This window comes from Electrophorus electricus, chromosome 7 (genome assembly GCF_013358815.1).
Source record: "Electrophorus electricus isolate fEleEle1 chromosome 7, fEleEle1.pri, whole genome shotgun sequence".
Taxonomy (NCBI): domain Eukaryota; kingdom Metazoa; phylum Chordata; class Actinopteri; order Gymnotiformes; family Gymnotidae; genus Electrophorus; species Electrophorus electricus.
This window is the reverse complement of record NC_049541.1, coordinates 12,694,800-12,716,823: the sequence shown is the minus strand read 5'-3', so window position 1 is coordinate 12,716,823 and position 22,024 is coordinate 12,694,800. Positions and strand designations below refer to the sequence as shown.

Below are 22,024 nucleotides of genomic sequence, written 5' to 3'. Positions count from 1 at the left end.
GTGTGTTGTAAATGCAAAGCTCGGTCAAGCCAGACGGAGATGAGACCTCCCACAATCATGTGACATAACGCAGTCTGCAGCGTGAAGGATCCACATCACAGTGACAGAGTAACATGTAATGCAGGTAGAGCAGTATTTAGACTGAACATGGGAAGCTTCTTTCCAAAGCATCTCTAGAATACTCCAGGTGTTTCCCCACAAGGCAAGTGCCTCTCCCATCTAGGCTAACTGAATATGGTCACTGTCGAAGGGTGTAAACATTCTAAACACGGTTATTCTTGCCCAAGGTCCCCAATATACTTTATTCATAGAGTAACTGCAAATGGAGGACCAGCTGACAATTTAATTAGAAACATTAGTCAACTTTGGAGAGACCATCAGTCTTAGAATTAGGCTAATCTAAAGTAAATTTTAAGTTCTTAGTTACAAACGTCCTTTCCCCTAGTAAAAGAGCAGTCCCACAAACAACTGGTACTTTGCATAGCGTGTCATACTTTTGTAATGGCATACTGTAGGCTTACATGCATCATACTTCTTTGACATTAGAACAAATTATATTGCAATTAAAGAGGTACAACTAGTTCCCATTGTTCTTCAACAAATGAATGGAAACAAAGTAATCTCACAAAAACAGTGCAATGTGTTGTACCTTGATACTTCCTCAAACTACTTTATGTTGGAATTACACACCCCTACAACTAAGTAAAATGATTATGAAACCACTTTTAGTTTTGTAATGTTAGCTCAGTTAGCGTACTTAAGATTTAAAATCTGGGATAAAGACCTTATAAATTGTGGTTTAGTCTTTAGAACAGATTCACTTGGTATACAATTCCACCTAAGATTCAATCAAGAGATCAACTGATCAATCAATCATTCATTCAATCGAATATCAATCATTCCACTGGCTGTTATAAAAATATATTTAAAATAAAGGCATTTAAAACATTTCACATGTGAAACTACAGAGTTTCTCCAACTACAATGCTGTGTAGCAGGAGGAATCAAATTTTGATGCAAAAAAGACATCTCAAGCACACTGTTGGTCAAATTTGAACTGAATGAGTTGGTGTGCATTTGTGTGCGCATGTGTGTATGTCCGTAGGAGTGTGCAGCAATGTAAACAAATGCAAAAAAAAAGGCTTCACGTCATCATTAATATGCATTTGCGGTACTCTAGATTAGCCCTGCCTCAACAGAGAAGGAGAAGGGGGAAAAAAAATAATAATCAGAATTCCAGAGGGGAAAAAAGTTGAGTTTGGAAACTCCCTAGAATACAACACTGCGCAGTCAAGCGGGCCAGGAGATCCAGCCCCCAAGCCCTCAGCCACGAAGCGTCAGTTAAAAACCATTGGTGTCCCATCCCACCCGCCCACCCGCCGGAATGTGCAAACATCTTCGCCAATCATTGGTGCAAGTTTTCTGCCCGTCAAATGAGATTTTCTAACCAGCCAACGTGAAAAAAAGGTGCGTTTCTGCCACGCCCATGATCCCTGCCTACCCCCGTGCAGCTTGGCAGGGCTTAAGTCTCAGGGCTGCCTGTGGTCACAATCTTCATGTACTGCGTGAAGATTGCCTCGAAGGCTTCGTCTCTGTGGATCATAGCACCGAAGACCAAGGGCTGGTAGATCAGACAGAAAGACACGTGGAAATCAAACAGGTGATGAAGGAGGTGAATAATTTCAAATCATTCACTGAATCATTTGAGAGCAAATCTTTGGTACAGGTTCAGTCCTGGGAGGTTCACAACACTATAAGGTTCAGTGCTTTTTCGCAAAACAAGGTTCAACTTGTCCCAGCTAATTCAGCCTGTTAATGAGCAAGCCCTACCGTTAGCTGAGGCAGACGTGTTAGTGCTTGGAAAACACAAGGCTGTAGTGCTGAGCTGTGGAGCTGACCTGATGCAGGCTAATATTACCTTCATGGGAGGAACTATAACTTACCTTCTGTGTTGAGGGTGTGGCAATGGAGATTCCCATCCCAGACCCAGGCAAAACTGATAACACTTTATACTGTGGAAAACAAAAATTTAACACAAAATTAAGCTCTGCTTTGGCCTCTAAAAGGATCTGAACTGAGAAAGCAAATAAATGTCCTCAGCTACCTTCTGGATATCTGTGATGTCTACTAGTTTAATGACTTTGTTCTTCTTGGAGGAGCTCGATCTGGAACTGGAGCTCTCAAAACACAAGTGGCTGAGAAACACACAAACTTGAACTTAAAGAACATTAAGGCAAGAGTATGAAGGCATGTAACTAATTGCTGAATTTAATATTAATTTGATATCAGCTGTAGGAGCACTAAGACCCAAAATAAAGTTTAAAAGTTTTATGTAAAAATTAATGACTGCAAAAGAAATAGTTAAGAAAAATCCTAGTTTTCAAATGATTAATTAATTCAAAGCTCAAGGAAGCTATGTGGCTGGTTAAGGGTGTGTTCTGTTTGTATTTGTGTGTGTGTGTGTGTGTGTGTGTGTGTGTGTGTGTGTGTGTGTGTGTGTGCTTGTGTGTGTGGAGAAGCTTCTTACTTCTCAGTAACATAGAGGACACCGTTGCGAATGTAATCAGTGGGCATCTTCCGGTCCCGATTTATCAAGCAGCACCTCCATCCATTTTCACACACTGCAGAGACGCAAAACACCCACATTTCACCACAGATGGAACCTACTGGGGGGCATGCACATAACTAACATATGGGCACGGTGGGTGGGGCGCACCAGCCAGGGGCCTCTCTGTTTCTGGCAGGCTGAAGATCTCGTGGAAGACGCCTCTCTTGGGGTTGTGCGAACGGCTGCTCTCCTCCTCCCTGCCTGCGCCAGAGGGTATAGCTGCCAGGCTGCCCCGCGATACCACCGGCTGGATCTGTTCACAAAGTGGAAGGGCTTTCAGCTACCAACCCACCCCTCGTCCCCTCGCTGGGGCCGCCGCGCCTGCAATGCCCTCTGCTCTCCGGTGAGAGCTTTAAAAATAAAATAAAAAAATTTTCAAAAATCAACCCCACCCAAACCGGCATCTTCCACAGGCTCCTAATTCAGCTGGGTACCTGAGACGACATGGCCGCATCCCAAATGTTAGTGTGTTTAGTAACGGTGTGAATTCATGCGGGAGAGTCTAGGTCATGCAGTACAGCATTGGTCCGCTGGCACACTCATTATGACCGTTAGGCTGGGTCCTGATGACAGAACAGCCCTGGGTGTGGGCGAGTGGCCCTTCACTACAACAGACAACAGGCTCATCTCCCTGCAACATCTAAAAGGGACATTAACTACTCGAAAGCAGGGAGGCACTAAAGGGACAGCAGATCACCGCCAAGGCCGACACATTAGTGGCTAAAAGTCACAGCAGACGCTTCTGCGGCTCTACAGGAAACTACTCACTTCACCTGCTAAATAATGGGCTTGTGAATTAGCTTCCTGTGCCTTAAAGCACATATACCCATAAGTGCACAGGCACCAGTCATTCTCTCCATACACACACACACGTGGACATAGAGAATAAGGTGAGTTGGTGGCATGACTGACACACACACAGCCAGGGGAGGGGGGCACACCAGAGTCCATACCTTTGCACACCAAGACAGCTAAGAGAGAAAGACGGAGAAAGAGAAAGAAAAGAGCAGGCGTGACAAGCAAGCGGCACCCATTCACAGGACATCGTCATCTCGGACGCACACACGGTGTTGTATACACACTCATGGATGCGTGCATACACTTATTATATAATGCACAGACACAGACACACATTGTATATGGACAGACGCATACAGAAACAGTCAAATACACACTAATGCATGCAAATGTAGATGCACATTACATACAGAGAAACAGACCCAAGCATTCATTATAAAAAGAGATATACTAATTTGAATTCTCTCACACAGAAACACACAGTCAAATGCGTCACACCTTAAAACGCATTCACAGTCACGAACTTGCTAACTGCACAACTATGTAAAGTAAACACCGCCGAACTAACGCCAACATTCCACTTCCGAACTTCCTCCGCTGGCCTGTGAGCACGTGCATGCGTTCAGATGGGCCGTACCCGTCTGGACACGGCGGTGCTGGTGCGCTCCTTCAGCTGAGGGTCCGTGGGCAGGCTCTTCCACACCATGTATGGCGTGTCATACTTGTCTCGCAGCTTGGGGCAGCTCTTGAACAGGAAGTCGATGATGAAGAACTTGATGCCGGCATACAGCCCTGGAGCATGAGGGAGAGAAACGTAACGCAACGTGCAAAACGGGCATCATCGTAGCAAACACTTTACGTGGTGGCTCTTGACCCGTCACGCGCTTGACCAAAAGGCACATCACTCAGCTATGATCACACACAAACTCTAAGGACCCTGCAGCACATTGGCTGGGCCACTGTCCAGTTAAAAATAGCAATCGTGTGACTTCCAGGTTATGACACCCAGGGGAACAGCTGAGGTGCTCCATGTGTGTGTGTGTGTGTGTGTGTGTGTGTGTCTGTGGTTTGCTCATATTAACGGGGCATATGAGTCAGCTTGTCAGCGGGTGTTTGCCCACCAGATACTTTATTGGAAACACCCACACTGTACCCACATGCTGGTGGCTTTATTAGGTGAACCTGTCTCCTCTCTTATCTTTAGCATGATTTAGGCAATGTGGAATTCAACATAGCAATAACACTGAGGGTATCAACATGGTAGGCTGTTGAGTGGTTACAGGGTCAGCAGACACAGCGGTGTGGCTGGGGTTTTTAGACGTGCGACTCTGCTAGGCTGAGTGGACCACCATCCAGAAATATCTACATACCAGTGAACTCTGACATAGAGCTGAAACAAGATGTGAATGACAACAGATGGGATATTTAATCTAATACACTGGCTATAAGTGTCATTGGATGTGTGTGTATGACCAAGTGCGTGCGTGTGTGTGTGTACACTCTAGTGCATAAGCTCACCAATAATAAAGCCCATAAGCTTGTAGGGCAGAACACAGGATGAGATGAAGGCCACCCACAACGCAATGTACAGCTTCTGGGTTATCTCAGGCTGCACCCACATGAACAGACTGTGCACACACGCGCACACACACGCGCACATACGCACGCACACACGCACGCACAGTAAAGCACACCCATTAACTTTTCCATCTCCATATGCAAGTAAAGGATTCGAATTTTGTAGACATGTTTCCTATACATATTTCCCACCCATTATGTTAATATTAGAACAGCAGATTTCTGTTCATAGTCCACAGCAAGAGGTCACTTACTTTTTTATTTTCTCTAAAACATCTGCCATCTTTCCAAAAAGATTCTATGGAAATTCAAAAACATGCATGAATGTCATAGAACAAAATCTTCGGACCACTTAAGGGCAAATTTTATCTAAATATAAAAAGTCTTTTGATAGATATAGGAGTGATCCTTTAAGAAATTACAGTTACACGCACAGGCATTCTAACTGAACAATTAGACAATTCATTCATAATTGAGGAAATAATAAGAAACCTGGGCTTTCTGTGCAACATCGAGCACTAACTGGAACTTCTCTGATACGGTCAGGTCTTCTTTCGGAGGCTCCTAAATAGAGACGTGAAGGGAAACCAAGAGGAAAGTAGAAATCAAAGCCCCACACAAACGTGTCACTTCCTGCACACACATGCACAAGTGTGCAGACCACGGAGTGATGGAAGCGAACACCTACCACAGGTTCAGAAACTTCAGGCACAATACTCCACTGAATTCTCCACCCTCTGTAGGAGAGGCAGAAATGATGATGGGTTTCAAACATGTACTACAACACGCACTTTCAGAAAGCAATACCAAACACCACACGGAAACAAGCGTCCCACAGCATCCACCCCCCCCCCCCCTCCCCGAACTGCCTGCTATCTATCTCTGGATTAAATGCTTCGGCAGAGATGGTAACCATGGCCACCAGCACGCCTCCTTGTCTCTTCCTCACCTGCACTCTGACTTTTTTCACTAGGCTCCTTCTGCACCCTGCAGCATTACTGTATGTCCAATATGTCTACATTCATATTAACACCACCAGCCCAGAGGAGATGACACACATGCGTAATAAGACTGAAATGGCATTGTCATCATTAATCATTATCCACGCCGGCTGGCGTAGGAAAGGCAACGTGAAATAGCAGGACCCAAATAGATTTGGTCCTCATTACCTTGCAATGAGGTAATTCAAAGACAACCTCAGAATGGCTAAGAAGAGAAACATTGGGATGGCCCAGCCATGCCATGCAGCATTCATGTAGACCTATGGAAGAAACACACACACACACACACACACACACACACACACACACACACACACACACACACACACACACACACACACACACACACACAAAATCCTGTACCTATAGATTAAAATAGTTACAAAACATCAAATGAAATAATCTACACTGTAATGCCACATATAATTTACAAATTTCATTTTGCCACCACTGCAAAATGACCATGTGAGTAAACACATACACAAAGACAGATGACTGGTGCAGGCAGGAGCTACTGGTGGCCCATGCTGTAAACGCACAAGTGGGACATTAATAGCATAGTGTGTTTTACTAGCTAATACTTCTAACCCAATGCACCTTCTGGCATGGGGAAGTAACCACAAGTGATGCTTCAACTAGATTTCACTCATTCAGTTCCGTAATATAAGAAGAATTTTTTTTATATTTTTATGTAAAAGTAATAGAAAAAAATCTACAAATGTAGTTTAGAAAAACTGCCTAGAAAATACTAACTCATTGTATTGACTTATATATAAACCAATCAGGCATAACATTAAAACCACAGAGAGGTGAAGTGAATAACATTGATTATCTCCTTACAGCAGCACCTGTCGGGTGGGGGGGGGGGGGGGGGGGGGGGTCAGTCCTTGAATGTATTGGAAGCAGGAAAAGCAGGCAAGGTTAAGGATCTGAGAGACGCGACACGGCTCAGACTGCGCTGGAGCATCTCCAAAATGGCAGCTCACGTGGTGTGTTCCCGCTACGCAGTGCTCACCACCTACTAAAAGTGGTCCAAGGAAGGACAAGCAATGAACTGGACAGGGCCATGAGCCCTTGCGGCTCACGGATACACATGGGGAGTGAAGGCTAACCCATCTGGTCTGATCCCACAGAAGACCTACTGTAGCTCAAATAGTTCGAAAAGCACCGTGCACCACAGCTTGCTATGTACGGGGCTGTGTAGCCACAGACCAGTCCGAGTGCTCATGCTGAGCTCTGTCCAATGCTAAAAGTGCCGGCAGTGGTCATGAGAGAATCACAACTGGACCATGTAGCAACGGAGGAAGGAGGCCTGGTCTGAAAAATTATGCTTTCCTTTACAGCATGTGGCAATCCGGGTGCATGTGCGATGCCTACCTGGGCAACAGATAGCATCAGCAAGCACTGTAGGAAAGACACTAGCCAGCGGAGGGAGGAAGTGTGAGGCTCTGGGGAATGTACTGCCGGGAATCCTTTGGTCCTGGCATTCATGTTGATGTTATGTTGATGCATACCACCTAGCCAAACCCTTCCTGGCAACCGTATTCCATAATGGCAGTGGCCTCTTTTAGCAGGATAATGCACCCTGCCACACTCCTCAGGAACTATTCAGGAATGGTTTGAGGAACAAGATGTTGACTTGGCTTCCAAATTCTCCAGATCTCTTGCAGCTTACAAGACTGAATTTGCTAATGTTTGGTGCCAGATACCACAGAACACATGTTGAGATCTCAAAGAGTTCATGCCTCAACAGGTCAGAGCTGTTTTGGCAGCACGAGGGGGACCTACACAATGTTAGGTGGTTTTAATGTTATGACTGACGTGCGTGCGTGTGTGTGTGTATGTATAAATAAAAGAAGAGCCATTCTGTCCTTAGTTCATGCTAAATAACACCCCTTGCTGGGGACCTTTAGCTTGCCAGCTTTTGTATTTCCTTTGCAAAGCAGGAAGTAGTCCTGTTCATTACTCCAGCACTCACGCTTTGATACATGGAATTAATCTCCTGCAATCTCATTTGTTTATGCCATTGAAGGCATCATCTGTAAGTGATTAAAGTAATCTGGGATTTATACAATTTCCATAAACATGAACTACAAATACTCATAATACTTTAATCTTATTCATGTTGAGATACACCATGTACGACTGTTTCCATGTTCACTATTGTTAGTTTAGGCTCTATTTTCTGCCTCTACTCATGCTACAGGAGTAAAACCCTTTAAATGCAATTTTTAAATGTGTATTTATATATGTAACCTGCAGTCCACATAGCCTCAAAATGGTTATTTTTACAATACAATATTAAGTTGGTCCCACAGGGTTCATAAGCAGTGGTGCACTGTACTCAGCATGCTTTAGCTCTATTGACGTCAAGTATGGTGTATTCTTTTTTTAGTATTATTCTATTTGGTTCATTCGGCGTGTGCATGCATGGCTCAGTAAAGCACAGGAGCTTGGAGGCTACGTACAGACTCTCCTGTTCTCTCTTGAAGGGAGATTGGCTTACTGTTTAATGCTTACACACACACACACACACACACACACACACACACACACACACACACACACACACACACACACACACACACACACACACACACACACACACACACACACACACACACACACACACACAGTACAAGAGTGCAATGCTAGGTACAGGGAAAATACGCACACACCCAGAGTCATGGGCCACCTTTACACCTGCTCATTCATACCAATCACAGCAGCAGATCACATAAAAGACCTTCACTTCCTGTTCACCTCGTACTTCAGAATGGGGAACAGGTGTGCGGGGAGTGACTCTGGCTGTGGCATTATGCTCAGTGATTGACTGCCTGGTTTAAGCATTTGACAAACTGCTCAAGTCCTGGGATTCACACACACACACGCGCGCGCACGCACGCACGTGCACGCACACGCACGTGCACACTTCTCTCTAGAGATGTAAGTACATCCAGTGAGGGGCATTTGTGTGGGCAGAAATACAAACAAACAAACAAACACACAACATGTGTATGAATATATATTTGGAAAAAGCGAGAAAGGAAAAAATAAAAAGAGAAAAGAAAAACATGAGAGGGAGAGAGAAAAACTGTTTTGACCAAAGGGAAGGAAATGGAGGTGAGATCAGCACTCACAATAAAGGCAATCGCTGACGTGTACACGGAGTGCCAGTCGGATAAGGCTGACAGGTTCCTCATGAAGTTTGTTACAGGTCTGGCGCCACGCTCTGCGCACACACACGCACACCCTTTTAACAATATGGCTTATTATGTATATTGACAACCATTAATAATGTTGTCAAAAATTTTAAACACAAAAGTTTAATAACAGAAACTCCAAAGGTGACTCACTAAGTCGTCTCATGTTTTCTGTTAACCTGAAACAGAGAAAAAGAGAGATTTCTTACAATATATATCTGCACTGATCTTCTGATAAGCAATTAGTGGTGGGCAAACCCTGATTAATCAATGATGATTTTATGACTCAACCGCACACACACGCACTCCCCTTCATACTCTTCATTGCAAGGTTACCCTCCTATAGATCTTCTCAAATTCTAAAAGCAAATCCAGTGAGTATGTGAATTTCATTTCGCTGATTTGATAAACCCAGAGTTCCACAATCAGCAAGGTCATCCCATCAGCACAAGCCCAACCAGAAGGCCATAGTAGCAATGTAATTGCATCTGTGGCCCAATAGGGGGAGTGAGCATTTAAAAAAAATTGATAACTTTTTCTCAAATTCAAGAACATATAATCAACCAATCAGAGGACATGCAGAACACCTGTAGCCCCTCCCTGTGCTCCATCTTACCGCTTAGCACTGAGAGGCTCCTCTGGTTCTATGGTGTTCTCCTCCGGCTGAAAGCGGAAGTCCTCAATGTAAACACCAAAGCGCTCATAGAGCCACTTCTGCAACCGGGAGCACAGCGTCTCCTTCCGCTGCTTGTCTGGGGGGTTGACAGACAGACAGACAGACAACTCCATGTGAGAGAGAGCAACAGAGAGATGGAGAGAGACTGATCTGCGTAATTCAGAGCACAAACTCAAGCTCTATTAACCTAATTTACTCGGTGTGTGTGCGTGTGTGAGTAAAACTAGATCCTCTGGCCTAGATAGACTCATCTATAAATGTAGACTGCTCCCTGAAAATAACACGCTTTGATGGTGCTTGAAACACTGTGCAACCATGGATGGAAACACCGAGCGATCCTGGACAGAAACACAGAGATCCTGGACTGTGCCTCATTAACAGGTCAGCTGAGGGTCATGCTCCATTACCTGTGCCATTGGCCGACGGTGACTGCTGTTTACGGGACGGCTGGGGAGGAGAGTCCTCTAACCTGATGCAGACAGAAACAAAACCGTGTCACACATCAAGTTATGCTCCTGGCATATTTATTCACAGTAACAGACTTTTTCATTTAAAAAGTGGCCTTCATTCAAAAGGCATGGGAGAGGACTGGTCATGTTTCACGAAAGTACTGATTCCTCACTACAATACAAGAATTACAATATGAATTATTGAGAAAATGTGAAAGACGACCCACTTGTTGAGGTGTGAATGGCACTGGCACCACCCACCATATCCATGGCGCATACCTGGACTTAAGCGCCTCATTCATCTTCAGCTCCAGGTCCAGCCTGCGTGCACGCTCCTTCTCCAGCTCCTGCTTCAGCGAGTCCACGCTGGTCTCCTCTCGCAGCTTCCTCAGCTCCTCCTCTGCAGAACACGAGGACCAGGTTAACATCTCGGACAGGCAGGAAGAGGCGTACAGAGGGGCGTGGGCTTAAGGGAACACCGGGGAGGCCCTGCTCTCCCCCACAATCCCCCTCTGCTTCATGGGATGGACGAGGACAAGCCGCACCTCTTTTCAGACACCCGCTGAGACACCAGGGGTCTCCCTCCCAGCCCAGCGTCACTTTCTATGTCGGCTGTTCCAGTGCTCCTTCTCCAGTTGTACCAAGCTTTATAAATATTTAAGCGTTGAAGCTAGTTCCCTCCGCACAAGCATCAAAGGGGGAGAGCGGAATGCGAGCCTGAGTCCCATCACCACCAGTTACCGACAACAAAGGACCGGTAACGTTGGCCTGCACACCCTGAGGGGGGGCCAGTCATTAGTCCATATGTGCTAGCAGGAGCGTCGGCAGTGGTGATGAGAGGTGGACAGTGGGGCGTCACTGAGGTGCCTTCACCCTCTCAGCCGGAAAACTCTGCACTCCTCGGACATTCAGGCAGCACTGAGCACCTGCCAGAGCCCTTAGTCAGACTGGCTGGACGGCCTGGCAGCGTGCATTTACTGCGCTGTCCAAACAAACAAAAATACGACAGGCCTGAATCTGGACCGCTGATGAGTCATCAAGTGACAGAAAGGCGCAATGACGAAAAGATCTAATACTCACTGAAAGTAACTCCAGTGTGCAAGACAGAGCTTGGGGAGGATATTCAGAAACCCAGCTACAACAGAGAGCCCATGAGTGCATCTAATCGATCAGTCACAGGAGCATTTACGGCCTTTAGCTGATGCTTTTTTCCAGAACAACTTACAGTTATGACTGAGTACAACTTGAGCAATTGAGGATTAAGGGTCTTGCTCAGGGGCCCACTGGGGCTTGAACCAGCAACCTTCCGATTACAAGTCAAGTATCTTAACCACTGAGCTACCACTGCTCACCTCTGGCTTGCTGGTGGTCGCACTCCATCACTATACGCCGGTGGCGTGTGTAGCAGGCAGCGTCTGCAACCACCCGTGTGTCCAGCAGGAAATGCATCCTGACTTTCTAAGCAGTATTCTGGGCAGCCTGCACATAAAGCCCACACCACCACCCTCCACTGCCTTCCAACGGGTCCCGCCAGTCCTGCCTGAAGGCGAGCTGTTCTGGAGCATCCCGGAACTCCTCGTCTTTCCTCCACATTATCTTGCAGGATGCAAATGAAAAGGGCTAACTGAATTATTCATGTGTTTGCTAGATCTGTTTGTATAAGCCTTTGTGTTGCAGATATACAGCGTGGGCACATATGCAAGCACACATGCATGTGCAGACACATATACATGCAGGCGCACGCACACAGGCGCATACAAACACATGAGCACACAATAGGAGAGCGCTATGAATAACAAGAACAGCGTCTCTCATAATAGCTGAGCGATGTGAAGCTGCCCCAGGCTGTGATGCTGAAAATGAAATTAAAAATAAATGAGGCACAGGTACTGGAACACAAGTGTGCGCACGCGCACGCGCACGCACACACACACACACACACACACACACACACACCTTTCCATAGCCCTCTTAGCTACTGTGTCTCTTAAAGGGTTCCCCATTTTAACTGATAGGAGTCAACAACATGGACAAATAACAAAATGGGAGCAATCTGTAGCACGGCACCATTAGCCTGGAGAGTCACGGTGCTGCTCTCCGGGCTAACGGCACCGTTAGCTTCTAGAGGCACGGCACCGTTAGCTGGGAAAGCTGTTTCTGCTGGCCCACTCCGCATTCAAGCAGCCTCCAAAAGGCCGCCAGCACATGGCACACAAGCTCAGAACTGCGAATCATCAGGAGAGAGCTCAAGTCCAATCAGGATGCTCCTCTGTCAAAGCGGAACAATACGCACTTCGACCGCCATCGACCCACTCCACAGAAATTCAACTGAAAGAACAGCTTGACATGGGACAGAAACGGGAAGTCAAAAACTCTGGAAGCGCAGGGTCACTTTTGTAAAACCTGATCAGAGGCACTGCCGTTACCTACAGCATTTATCCAGTCGGTTAAGAGGACAAAGCAGTATTAATGTCTGCCTCGCACACATACACGGTGCTGGCACATATCACATATCTGCCCCTAACAGGCTGCCATAGCTTGCACTGTGCATTGTCACTGGCATCCACACATTCTGAGTGCCATGGCCTTTCATAAGTGATGTGGTCTCCACCAAAGGGCAAATGTTTTGCTGTATGTGTTAAATGTGTATATACAAATGCAAGTTGCAGTTCAGTTCATATACAAGTTATAAGTCCAAGGTACTGCAGCCTATATGGCACAGCTACAGAGTATCGATAAAGCAGCCAGTAAAAGTAGCAGTTATTGGCTGTGCTTAGGTTCAAACCAGGTCACTCATAAAAGCCAAAAATGTGTGGGTTACAAGACATGCTAGCCTGCGGTTACAGCTATAGAGCGCATATGCTTAGTGAAGTACTATCTGACGACATCACACTTTTATTGGGGCATCAGCTGTAGAGAGACAGACAAAGTGATGCATCTTCCTGCCTCCAAAATCTCTGTGGGTACACATGCACACAGAATCCAAACAGATTGACCGTTAGTGTAGATTCTGTACACAATACTCACACACGACCCACCACAAGGCCACCATGTTCACAAAATGAGCTGTGTGCAGACTTTAAAAGAACATTTTCTTCCTGTGTGCAGCTTATATATAATTCACGCATGCCAGATTTCTCATCCAACTTTGACTTAGATTGTAGTTGCAGGACTGAGCAGAAGATTAGTACAGATCAATATGAACACACACACACACACACACACACACACACACGTCTCCACCTGTTAGACCTCATCAAAGATTCAGCACCTCTCTGTGTGCACTCTCTATTCCCCCGCCTCATGCGCACACACACACACACACACACTCCAGCTTGCCCAGTTTCCACTCTGCAAAGTCATTCATTATATTTTTCTCCTTTTGCCTGCAGCCCGTCCCCCTCGCCAGTCTGTTAATACCAACATAATTCTCTCTCCCTCTTTCTTCTCTCTCTCCCCCTATAATGACTCCTACCGGTAATGGCCTGTTGCTGGGCCAGTGGGCCTCTGTGCTTTATGGAAACACACACACTCAGGCTGGAATATGCTCATTGTTAGTAGCTCCGCCTCGAGAGCTGACATCACTCACTGCTGCTGCCCGGAGACTCCTGGCTGGCAAAAATCACCACTGCCCTTCAGCGGTGTGGTCTAAGGTCTTACGCGTTGCTCTGACCACCGTCAACCTAAACCGAAAATAAACGCCTCGTGAAGCTTCGCTGGCTGGAAAACGGTGTCTAGATGAGGTCAAACACCCGTAACACCGCTGTGACCACCATCACACACAGCAGTGCCACGCCCAGCAATCCCAGACATCAGCTAGTCAACAGTGGTCCTGTGGTCAGAAACAGGCCACTGATGGATGGCTTGGGCGTGGTTTATATTCTAGGCATGGCAGCAGATGAGCTGCAGTCTGTGACTATGCCTATAAAACAGAAGCCTTCCTAATGTTCAGTGGATGTTGGTGCACTCTTTTCATTAAACAAACATTCTTCACACATGTAAGTTCATATTGGACTGATCTAAAAGCAGGTCAGCTTTTCTGAACCCTAACTGTAAGCATGACGTTGGTGCAACCATAAAACTGTACTCAGACAAGCACAGAGACAGCAGGAATGTTCATTTGATTGTACTTAGAGTTTTAAAAACAGCCCAAGAACTTTTACATTTATGGAATCTGCTAAATGCCATAAATGTAAAATAGGACATTTTACCCAAGTATGAATGAAATAAGCTTTCAGAACATGACTGATCTTAAAACAATGATTTCACCGATTTGTTGGGCCAAAAAAACAAACAAAAAAACCCCAGAAAAAACCCTTGTTTCTGTAAAATAGCTGCAACGTGTTTTTTTTGTTTGTTTGTTTGTTTGTGTGTGTGTTGTGTGTCGTGTGCGAGAGACACATAATGTGCCCAGAAGCATGCTCAGAAGGTAAGATCACAATCCATGGCTATAGAATTGGGCAAGTATGGTGATTGGAGAAAATATACAATGATGCGTTCTAACTTTTTAAAAACTTTCAATTATTCCAGCAAAATACACCACACACTGAACAACCAATTCTTAACTGCTTCTATACCAACAAAAATCTTTTGAGGTTCATTCTGGGTCAAACTCTGTTTCAGTTCCCTGTTTTAACATCATGAAACAGTATTCATAGCCAAAAAAGCTGATTAACCTCACCATCCCTCACACGTGTATGCACCACATGAATATGGATCCAACTTCTTTAGTACTTAATGTATTGTTCCATTTTCACCAAAAGCAGTTAGTCACGAATAAACTCTGCAAATGATAACAGCTTTACGATCCAAGGGATCATCTTAATGCCAATGGTGTAGCTGAACACTTACTAAGGTCGAGGTTGCTCTTATGGATGTTGGTTTTGTCAGTAGTAATATCGCAGAGAACCTCTACGTCAAGGTCTACAGCATCCATCGTGACTCTGACTCAAGCGAGCCCCTCTCTGTATGGGGCTGTAACTCTATACTCCAGTGTTTATTGTCGAATTATTGTTCAAGTCCACATATACTGCCTCAAAAATCACCCCATACACTGTTTAAGTGTCCCTTTGTTTGAGATCCAGCCCAGGGCCTAACATGCAGCTTTGAGGCACTCCAAGTAGTGTTAGCTGTGAAAAAGTGCTAAAATGGCTGAGGACAAAAGGTGGATGTTTGTGAGAAGCACAAGTATGAACACAGACTTGCGTGAGCCAGCGGAGAGCTTCCGGGTGCCTTAATGCACGGTCATCTACTTTGGGTTTAAGGACAAAGTAGAACAGTACTATGTACGATTCGTTCTTGAACAAAGGTGTTTAAACAAAGGAGAAGGAGTTGGTGTGTGCTGAAAGCACCTTTTGCAGCACATTCTGGACGGTATTTATATCTGAAATCGTATCATGGACATTAAAGCCCAAAGCAGTAAGCTATGCCCAACGAGGCAGCAAAGTGAACAAGTCTGAATTTACATAAATGGAACCTGTGTGAGAGGACAGTTTTAAAAGGTGTGAAACAAATGACAGATGAGGAAGACCATGCTTGCTGGACCAACAGATTGCTGGCCTGCAATGTGAGGCTGAGGCACACTGACAAGGAGCAAAATGGAACTCATTTCTCAATAAAATGGATTTGGAAGACACAACAGAGTGATGTGGATACTGGCTCATACATTAGCAGAGTACAATCAGATTGAAAGATGTGACGATTATTAAAACAATAAAACTTCATTTGCTCCTCAAAAGAAACAAACAAACGTGAACAATTTGGACTACAAAAAAACTACAGTCATGAGAACTGGTTTTCTGACCTAAAAAAAGGACGCACTCCAACAATACTATTTTAGTCCTGTTTCAGTTGTAAAACTGTTACAAGGAGTGCACATAGCATTGAGTTAGCCAAGAGCTAAAATTGTGCAGGCCCATGGCACCTTAAGCCACTTCAAATTCAAGATTGTCTGCAGTCTATGACCTTGTTACATGAACACATATTTTACACAGAAAAGTTACACAAAAAAACACACATGCAAACTCAAAAGAGCCGCAGTACAGTACAGTTCTGTGTTTTACCTGCTCATACAACGTTATGCATAGGACGGCCTTTTGATGGCATTCCATTTTTGTAAAGGGTCATAGCTTTCTAATCAGGTAATAATATTTCAATGTCACAATTTATCAAAAGATACAAAATTTTGAAAGACAGTCAAAAACACATTTGCAGCCAAAACTATGCAGCCTCTTCTCCAGCATCCTGTTTCAAAGCCACTTCCTGCTTTTCCCTCAGCTGTGAGGATCCAATCACGACTTCCTGCAGCTCAGAGTGCACAAAACCACAGTGATGCATGTCTAAAAGTCCCCTCAACAACCACGCAAAGCCTGCCAGTGTTCTGAATATGTTCAAGTGTACGTGCTTCTGGAGCCCAATGCCAGGCTGTAGAATTACTATACAATAACTTAACCCCTAACTTGAGGCGATCTACAGTTAACACTATAATAGTCATTGTGTTAGACATATTGGGACAGATTTAGTGTGGATCTGTAGCCCCTGATGTCTAGCTTTGAGCTGGAAACATGGACGGCTGGGTTTGGTGGCATTTTAGGAACACGCAGGGTGCGTTGTCGCTCTGTAAAGTGATGTGCCAGTGCTCACAACGGCACCCACCTCATCCCGCACACACAGAGTTCTATGAAGCGACTTTCGGCTTTCAACCCCACAATGGGCTTTTGCACAGCTAGGCTCCTGTGGCCAGCCTCCTGCCTACAGAATGGTGCTGTTGCATGGTAACCTGACTGAAAGCACAGAGGAAGAGAATGCGGGGGTGCAGTAAATAAAGGGAAAAAAAGTCCTTCACGGTTCACCAGACCCTCAATACACAGGATATTCCAGAGGAAGCATTTGGAGAAGAGCAGTAATGTGTAGCCAATAAGTGCAGCTTACTGCACGTCAAGCCACCATCCTCGATGTCGGACTCAAATCAGTGTTTATCTCGCGCTTGATAGTAATAAAGTCAGTCTCTCCCCACTCCTATTTAACTGTGACACATCAGGGCCAATGTAACACTCAAATGGCTACAGATTTTGCACTGGTGTGTTCCCACTTTAAATGCTTCTGAGCCCACGTCTTATTGCCCGTGTCCCTAAAGGCCTTTCTAACAGGCATCCTGTGGGTCGGGCGTGCCTTAACAAAGCTACTCGGTCCCGAGCTACTTTCTTTCCTTCTTGATCTTGTTCATATTAACAGAGTTCTGTTCTAATATTTGCTGAAGAGAATAAGCAAACTAGAGAAGTGGGGAAAGTGCTCGTCAGGTTTAAGGAGGGGTCTGAAGAGGAGATCCCCACAGCTGTGGCTGGCTGCTAGTGGTGAAGAACACAGTAGAATAAGCCGACAGCAACCTACGGTTTGACCCCATAAAATACATCCTGCTTCTGTGTCCCTGGAACACAGTCATCTGTGAGCAGGAGCCTGAGAGCAAAACTGGCCGTGCGCTCAGGGAGGGAGGCGTGGCATAGTCTCCCTCCATCAGAAGGGGGGCGCTGAGCGATATCCTCCGAGCGTGTTACATCACCCCGAAACCCCCCCCCCCCCAAACACTACATGAGCTGCTGCTGCTGGAAAAGAGACTGATTGGCTGCGTGCGCCTCCGAGGAAGCATGTGACTGCCCTCAAGGAATGGAAGCTGGTGTGACAGGTAGGAATTCGCTATGACTAAAACAGTGAGGAAAATATGGTAAAAACTGCTGATATACATCATACATGTGTGTAAGGGTCTGGCAGTTTTTTTGGAAATCAGCTTCAGATGGGTTCTTCCCTTTCTTTAGTGTTAAATTACCTGAAATTACCTGAAAAAGACAACTGGAAGCTTGAATTTGTGTGTGTGTGTGTGTGTGTGTGTGTGTGTGTGTGTGTGTGTGTGTGTGTGTGTGTGTGTGTGAGAGAGAGTGTGGTAAGGAGAGGAGTAAGAAGCTGGCGTCAGGGATACTAATCACATTTCTAAGGCCTTTCTGGCAATGAACTGCGCATGCGCACACACATACACACACACAAATTCCTGGCTCAGGGCTCACAGTACATCCTGGCTTTGAGCACAATCATGTCAGGTAGACCACAGTCTGCTCCTCCAAGCACCAGGAGTTCATGCCCACAGGTGCCCACGGACCCAATGAACCCCCCTCCCTCCCAGAGCCAAGGCAGAATGATACACGTGTAAGTGCCGTGAGCAGAGGAAGCCGGTTGAGCTTCAAAAGCCATTCCCAAAGCTTTTTGAATTTTCACACACAATCTGCATGATCTGGAGCTGTTTACCCAGTCATATCTACAGAGTCATAAAGCCAGAATTACGATGGCAGTCGCACGCTGTACACCCACGATGTTTACAGCTGCCCCAAAAGCACAGGACCACACTCCAGAGTCCAGGATGATGTGGTGTCCCCATCCGTGCAGGGGGCAGACTGGCACACACTGATATTTAAAAGGTACGCGCACACACACAGTTGGGCTGCAGTCCCACTACTGACATTCAAATTCCATCATCAATAACAAAGCGTTTTGTCTGCTAATCTACTTAAGGATTTACTGGTAAAATGTGTAAGACTTTCAGGAGATAGCACAGAAAAACCTGGACCAGCAGCTTAATCATGTTCTTTTAAATGAAAGTCACAATTTACTCTTCATGTGATAACAGTTTTCCTTATTATGCTACATTTTTACTGTACACTTACTATAACCTTCAGTCACACAGACAATAAAGCTGGTGACAGGGGTGTATACAGTACAGATGCTAACCTTGGCCAGAGAGAGAGAGAGAGAGAGAAAGAGAGAGAGAGAGATTGTGAGTGAGTGAGTGAGTGAGTGCGTGCACAAGAGTGTGTGTATAAGAATCGGAGAGAGTGTGTGAGTGAGAGAGGGAGGGATCCTAATCTGAATACCATTTTCCCATTTTCATCTCATTCCCTTATTAACCAAGTAAGTAATTAAACCCACAGAGTGCTTTTATGCCATTATTAAAGGCCGTTCCCACTCTACATCACGTAGGGGTTTAAGCATCTAACGAACTAACCCAGGCTCTCAGATGCCATGAGCCGCTGTATTGGATGCGTGTATGGTCATGTGCTACTAAGCTGACTATGTTAACAAACAGAGGACAAAGGCTCAAGACTGGTCCATACCAAAGATTTCCAATCACTCCTGTCCACAGTTACAATCAAAAGGAGACAGAAAGCATACATGTACACAGACACACACACGCTGGCCCCAACAGCTCAGTGCTGATGGCGTGAGATAAAAAGGGTCTGCCCCAAATAACAACAATCTCTGATTAACCCAGTCACACATGCCCTTTAGCAGGCAAAATCAGTGAGGTCACCCAACAACAACAGGGATGATCGATAATCACTAACCAACCTTTCCCCTCACACACAAGCACACTCAGCACATTCACAGTAACCACTGCACCTTGGTACTCTTTAAAAAGACCTTCATTCAAAAAAATGCAATTCTGATTCTGAATGTTGGAAAAAAAAGATCCGTACAGAGCCCCCACGAAGTTACAGAACAAGTGGAGCCAAGCAGCCTGGTCAAAGGGTGGCCGACGCAGGTAGGCACTGGCCAAAGGCTGGCCGACACAGGCAGACACTGGCCAAAGGCTGGCTGATGCAGAGCCTCCACACCAGATAAAATGAATAATGATTTGATTTGATTATGTGAACTCCCAGGATTCATTTAAACAGCCAGAGAATGTTCATCTGGATTATCGGAGATATCCCTACCTTAATTGCCAACAGTAATATCATAGTAATTAAAAATATTCTATTAGGCAGCCCTTGTAAGAAACAGGCATTGTGCTCCCTTACGCCACCTGACCCACATTTGCGTGGTTGCCATAACAGGTTAAAGCATCATCTATGTCAGGTGGATGTCTGTACAAGCTTAGCTGTCATTCATAGACATATCAGCGTTCAATACAGCTAATGGTTAGAGTCCATTTAACACGGGAAACGAGAACACCACGCATACTTGTGCGGTGTTACACAGCTCACTTCTCACAGCTAACAAGGGAAGAAGAGAAGAGATGTCCCAGTCGGTACTCACGCAAGAAGTGCTTCTCCAGTAAGGCGATTTCCAGATGACCCTTAACCTCATTGAGACGCTCTGAATCGCTCCTTAGGTCCTGCAAGGCAGCCATGTTGAGAGCCCCAGATCCAGCCTGACCAAAACACAGACACAGATACAAGGTTACAGGCTAATAACACTCTCTCTCTCGCACACACACAAAAGAATCCTACTATACTTGCTATGCAATCTGTGAACGAAGGGTCTAATCTACTAGACAAGCGAGCAGTCCAGCAAACAGAATGCCTTCTAGCAATGCACACGCTCGACCCGACTCCACACACGCACACACACACACACACAAGTAAGGGTGCATGAATGGGAATGTGGAGTGAGAGAGAGACCTGTCTCAGCAAAAGAGAGTTTTCCGCTGTGTGCATGTGTGTGTGCGCGCGTGTGAGAGAGAGAGAGAACTAGTAGTAAGGCTGTTGTGATGATGTGATTTAGTGAAGAAAGAAGCAGAAAAATGGAGAAGAGGTATCTCTTTAAGAGGCCACTCTCTCTCTGTCTCTCTCTCTCTCACTCACATACACACACACACACACTGCTGCAAATGCCTCTCCCTGCAGTAGCCTGCCTCATTCACACACTGCGGCATATCTTAATCCATTTTGCTGTCTGTTGAACTGGCGAGACACACACACCCCCACCCAGCCACCCACACACACACACACTCCCATTAAAATCTGAGAATATACATAAAGAGAGAAAATGGGTACAAGGAAAGAGAGCATGCATGTGGGATAAAGAGAAAATTGGGGTGAGATCAAGAAGGAGAGAGAGAACAGGTACACACTCAGTTCTCTTTGTGTACAAGTGTGTAATAAACAGCCGGAAAGGCCAAATTCCAAAAGGAAGCCTCCGAGATCCACAGGAGGACAGAGACGGCGTCGCCCAGAGGCATCCCACAAGCCCCTCCCCAGTTCAGCATCCCGGAGTCGTGTGTGAGCCTCACCAACATGGCCGCACCACGCTGGCAACGGCAGCGTCAGGTTAGCGCGTCCCTCTTCTGCTGTTAACAAACATCGACGTCATGAGCTTGCTCCATTCTTGCAAGAATTACAGTACACGTAGTGCACGCGTCACGAACGTACTCCACACTTCACAGTGGGCGCGTGCTACCCAGTGCAGGTGTGCCAGAGTAACCCAGCAGTCCAGCTGTGCACAAACAGAAGTATGCAGCTGTGGGTCTGGGATGTCTTAACGCCCTATGAATGAAAAGCGGTAGCAGCAAGGGTGCATTTGCATGAGAGAGAGAGAGAGAGAGAGAGAGAGAGAGAGAGAGAGAGGGAACACAACAGTGTGCTGCATGCGCATCTGAGACAGTGAGACTGGGGGAGGCAGGAAGAGAGGGAGAACATTTGGAGAGATGAAGGAGAAGGAAAAAGAGTGACAGAGAGAAACCGTGTGTGAGAGAGAGAGACCGAGCAAGGCTATTCCAATTGAGGTGCGGAGAGAAGCTGTGACTCACACTGTCTCAAGAGCGAGTTGCTGCTGTTCAGAAAATCTGTCCTAAGCCTGTCGCACGTCAGACAAAAATATCCCAGCGCCCACACACCGACTGTCTGGACCGGGGAGGTGGACGCCAGGGGTGGGGGGTAGGAGTTGTG

The 22,024-nt window shown here is 45.8% G+C and overlaps 1 protein-coding gene across 3 annotated transcripts in view; it reads right to left on the bottom strand.

Moving 5' to 3' along the window:
* Positions 1–1,383: 1,383 nt before the first annotated feature.
* Positions 1,384–22,024, bottom strand: part of gramd4a (GRAM domain containing 4a) — a 26,624-nt gene continuing 5,983 nt past the window's right edge. For 2 of the 3 annotated variants that reach the window (XM_027014573.2, XM_027014575.2), the window contains exons 3-20: positions 20,394–20,508; positions 10,593–10,713; positions 10,272–10,333; positions 9,805–9,940; positions 9,342–9,367; positions 9,126–9,217; positions 6,154–6,245; positions 5,673–5,721; positions 5,477–5,548; positions 5,239–5,282; positions 4,925–5,034; positions 4,044–4,198; positions 3,562–3,579; positions 2,717–2,861; positions 2,528–2,621; positions 2,105–2,195; positions 1,944–2,012; positions 1,384–1,621 (exon numbers count right to left, since the gene is read on the bottom strand). In XM_027014573.2, coding sequence (XP_026870374.2) covers positions 1,523–1,621; positions 1,944–2,012; positions 2,105–2,195; positions 2,528–2,621; positions 2,717–2,861; positions 3,562–3,579; positions 4,044–4,198; positions 4,925–5,034; positions 5,239–5,282; positions 5,477–5,548; positions 5,673–5,721; positions 6,154–6,245; positions 9,126–9,217; positions 9,342–9,367; positions 9,805–9,940; positions 10,272–10,333; positions 10,593–10,713; positions 20,394–20,508 — 1,590 coding nt within the window. In that variant the 3' untranslated portion in view covers positions 1,384–1,522. The remainder of the gene's footprint in view (positions 1,622–1,943; positions 2,013–2,104; positions 2,196–2,527; positions 2,622–2,716; positions 2,862–3,561; positions 3,580–4,043; positions 4,199–4,924; positions 5,035–5,238; positions 5,283–5,476; positions 5,549–5,672; positions 5,722–6,153; positions 6,246–9,125; positions 9,218–9,341; positions 9,368–9,804; positions 9,941–10,271; positions 10,334–10,592; positions 10,714–20,393; positions 20,509–22,024) is intronic. The other variant, XM_027014574.2, reaches the window with a different exon arrangement.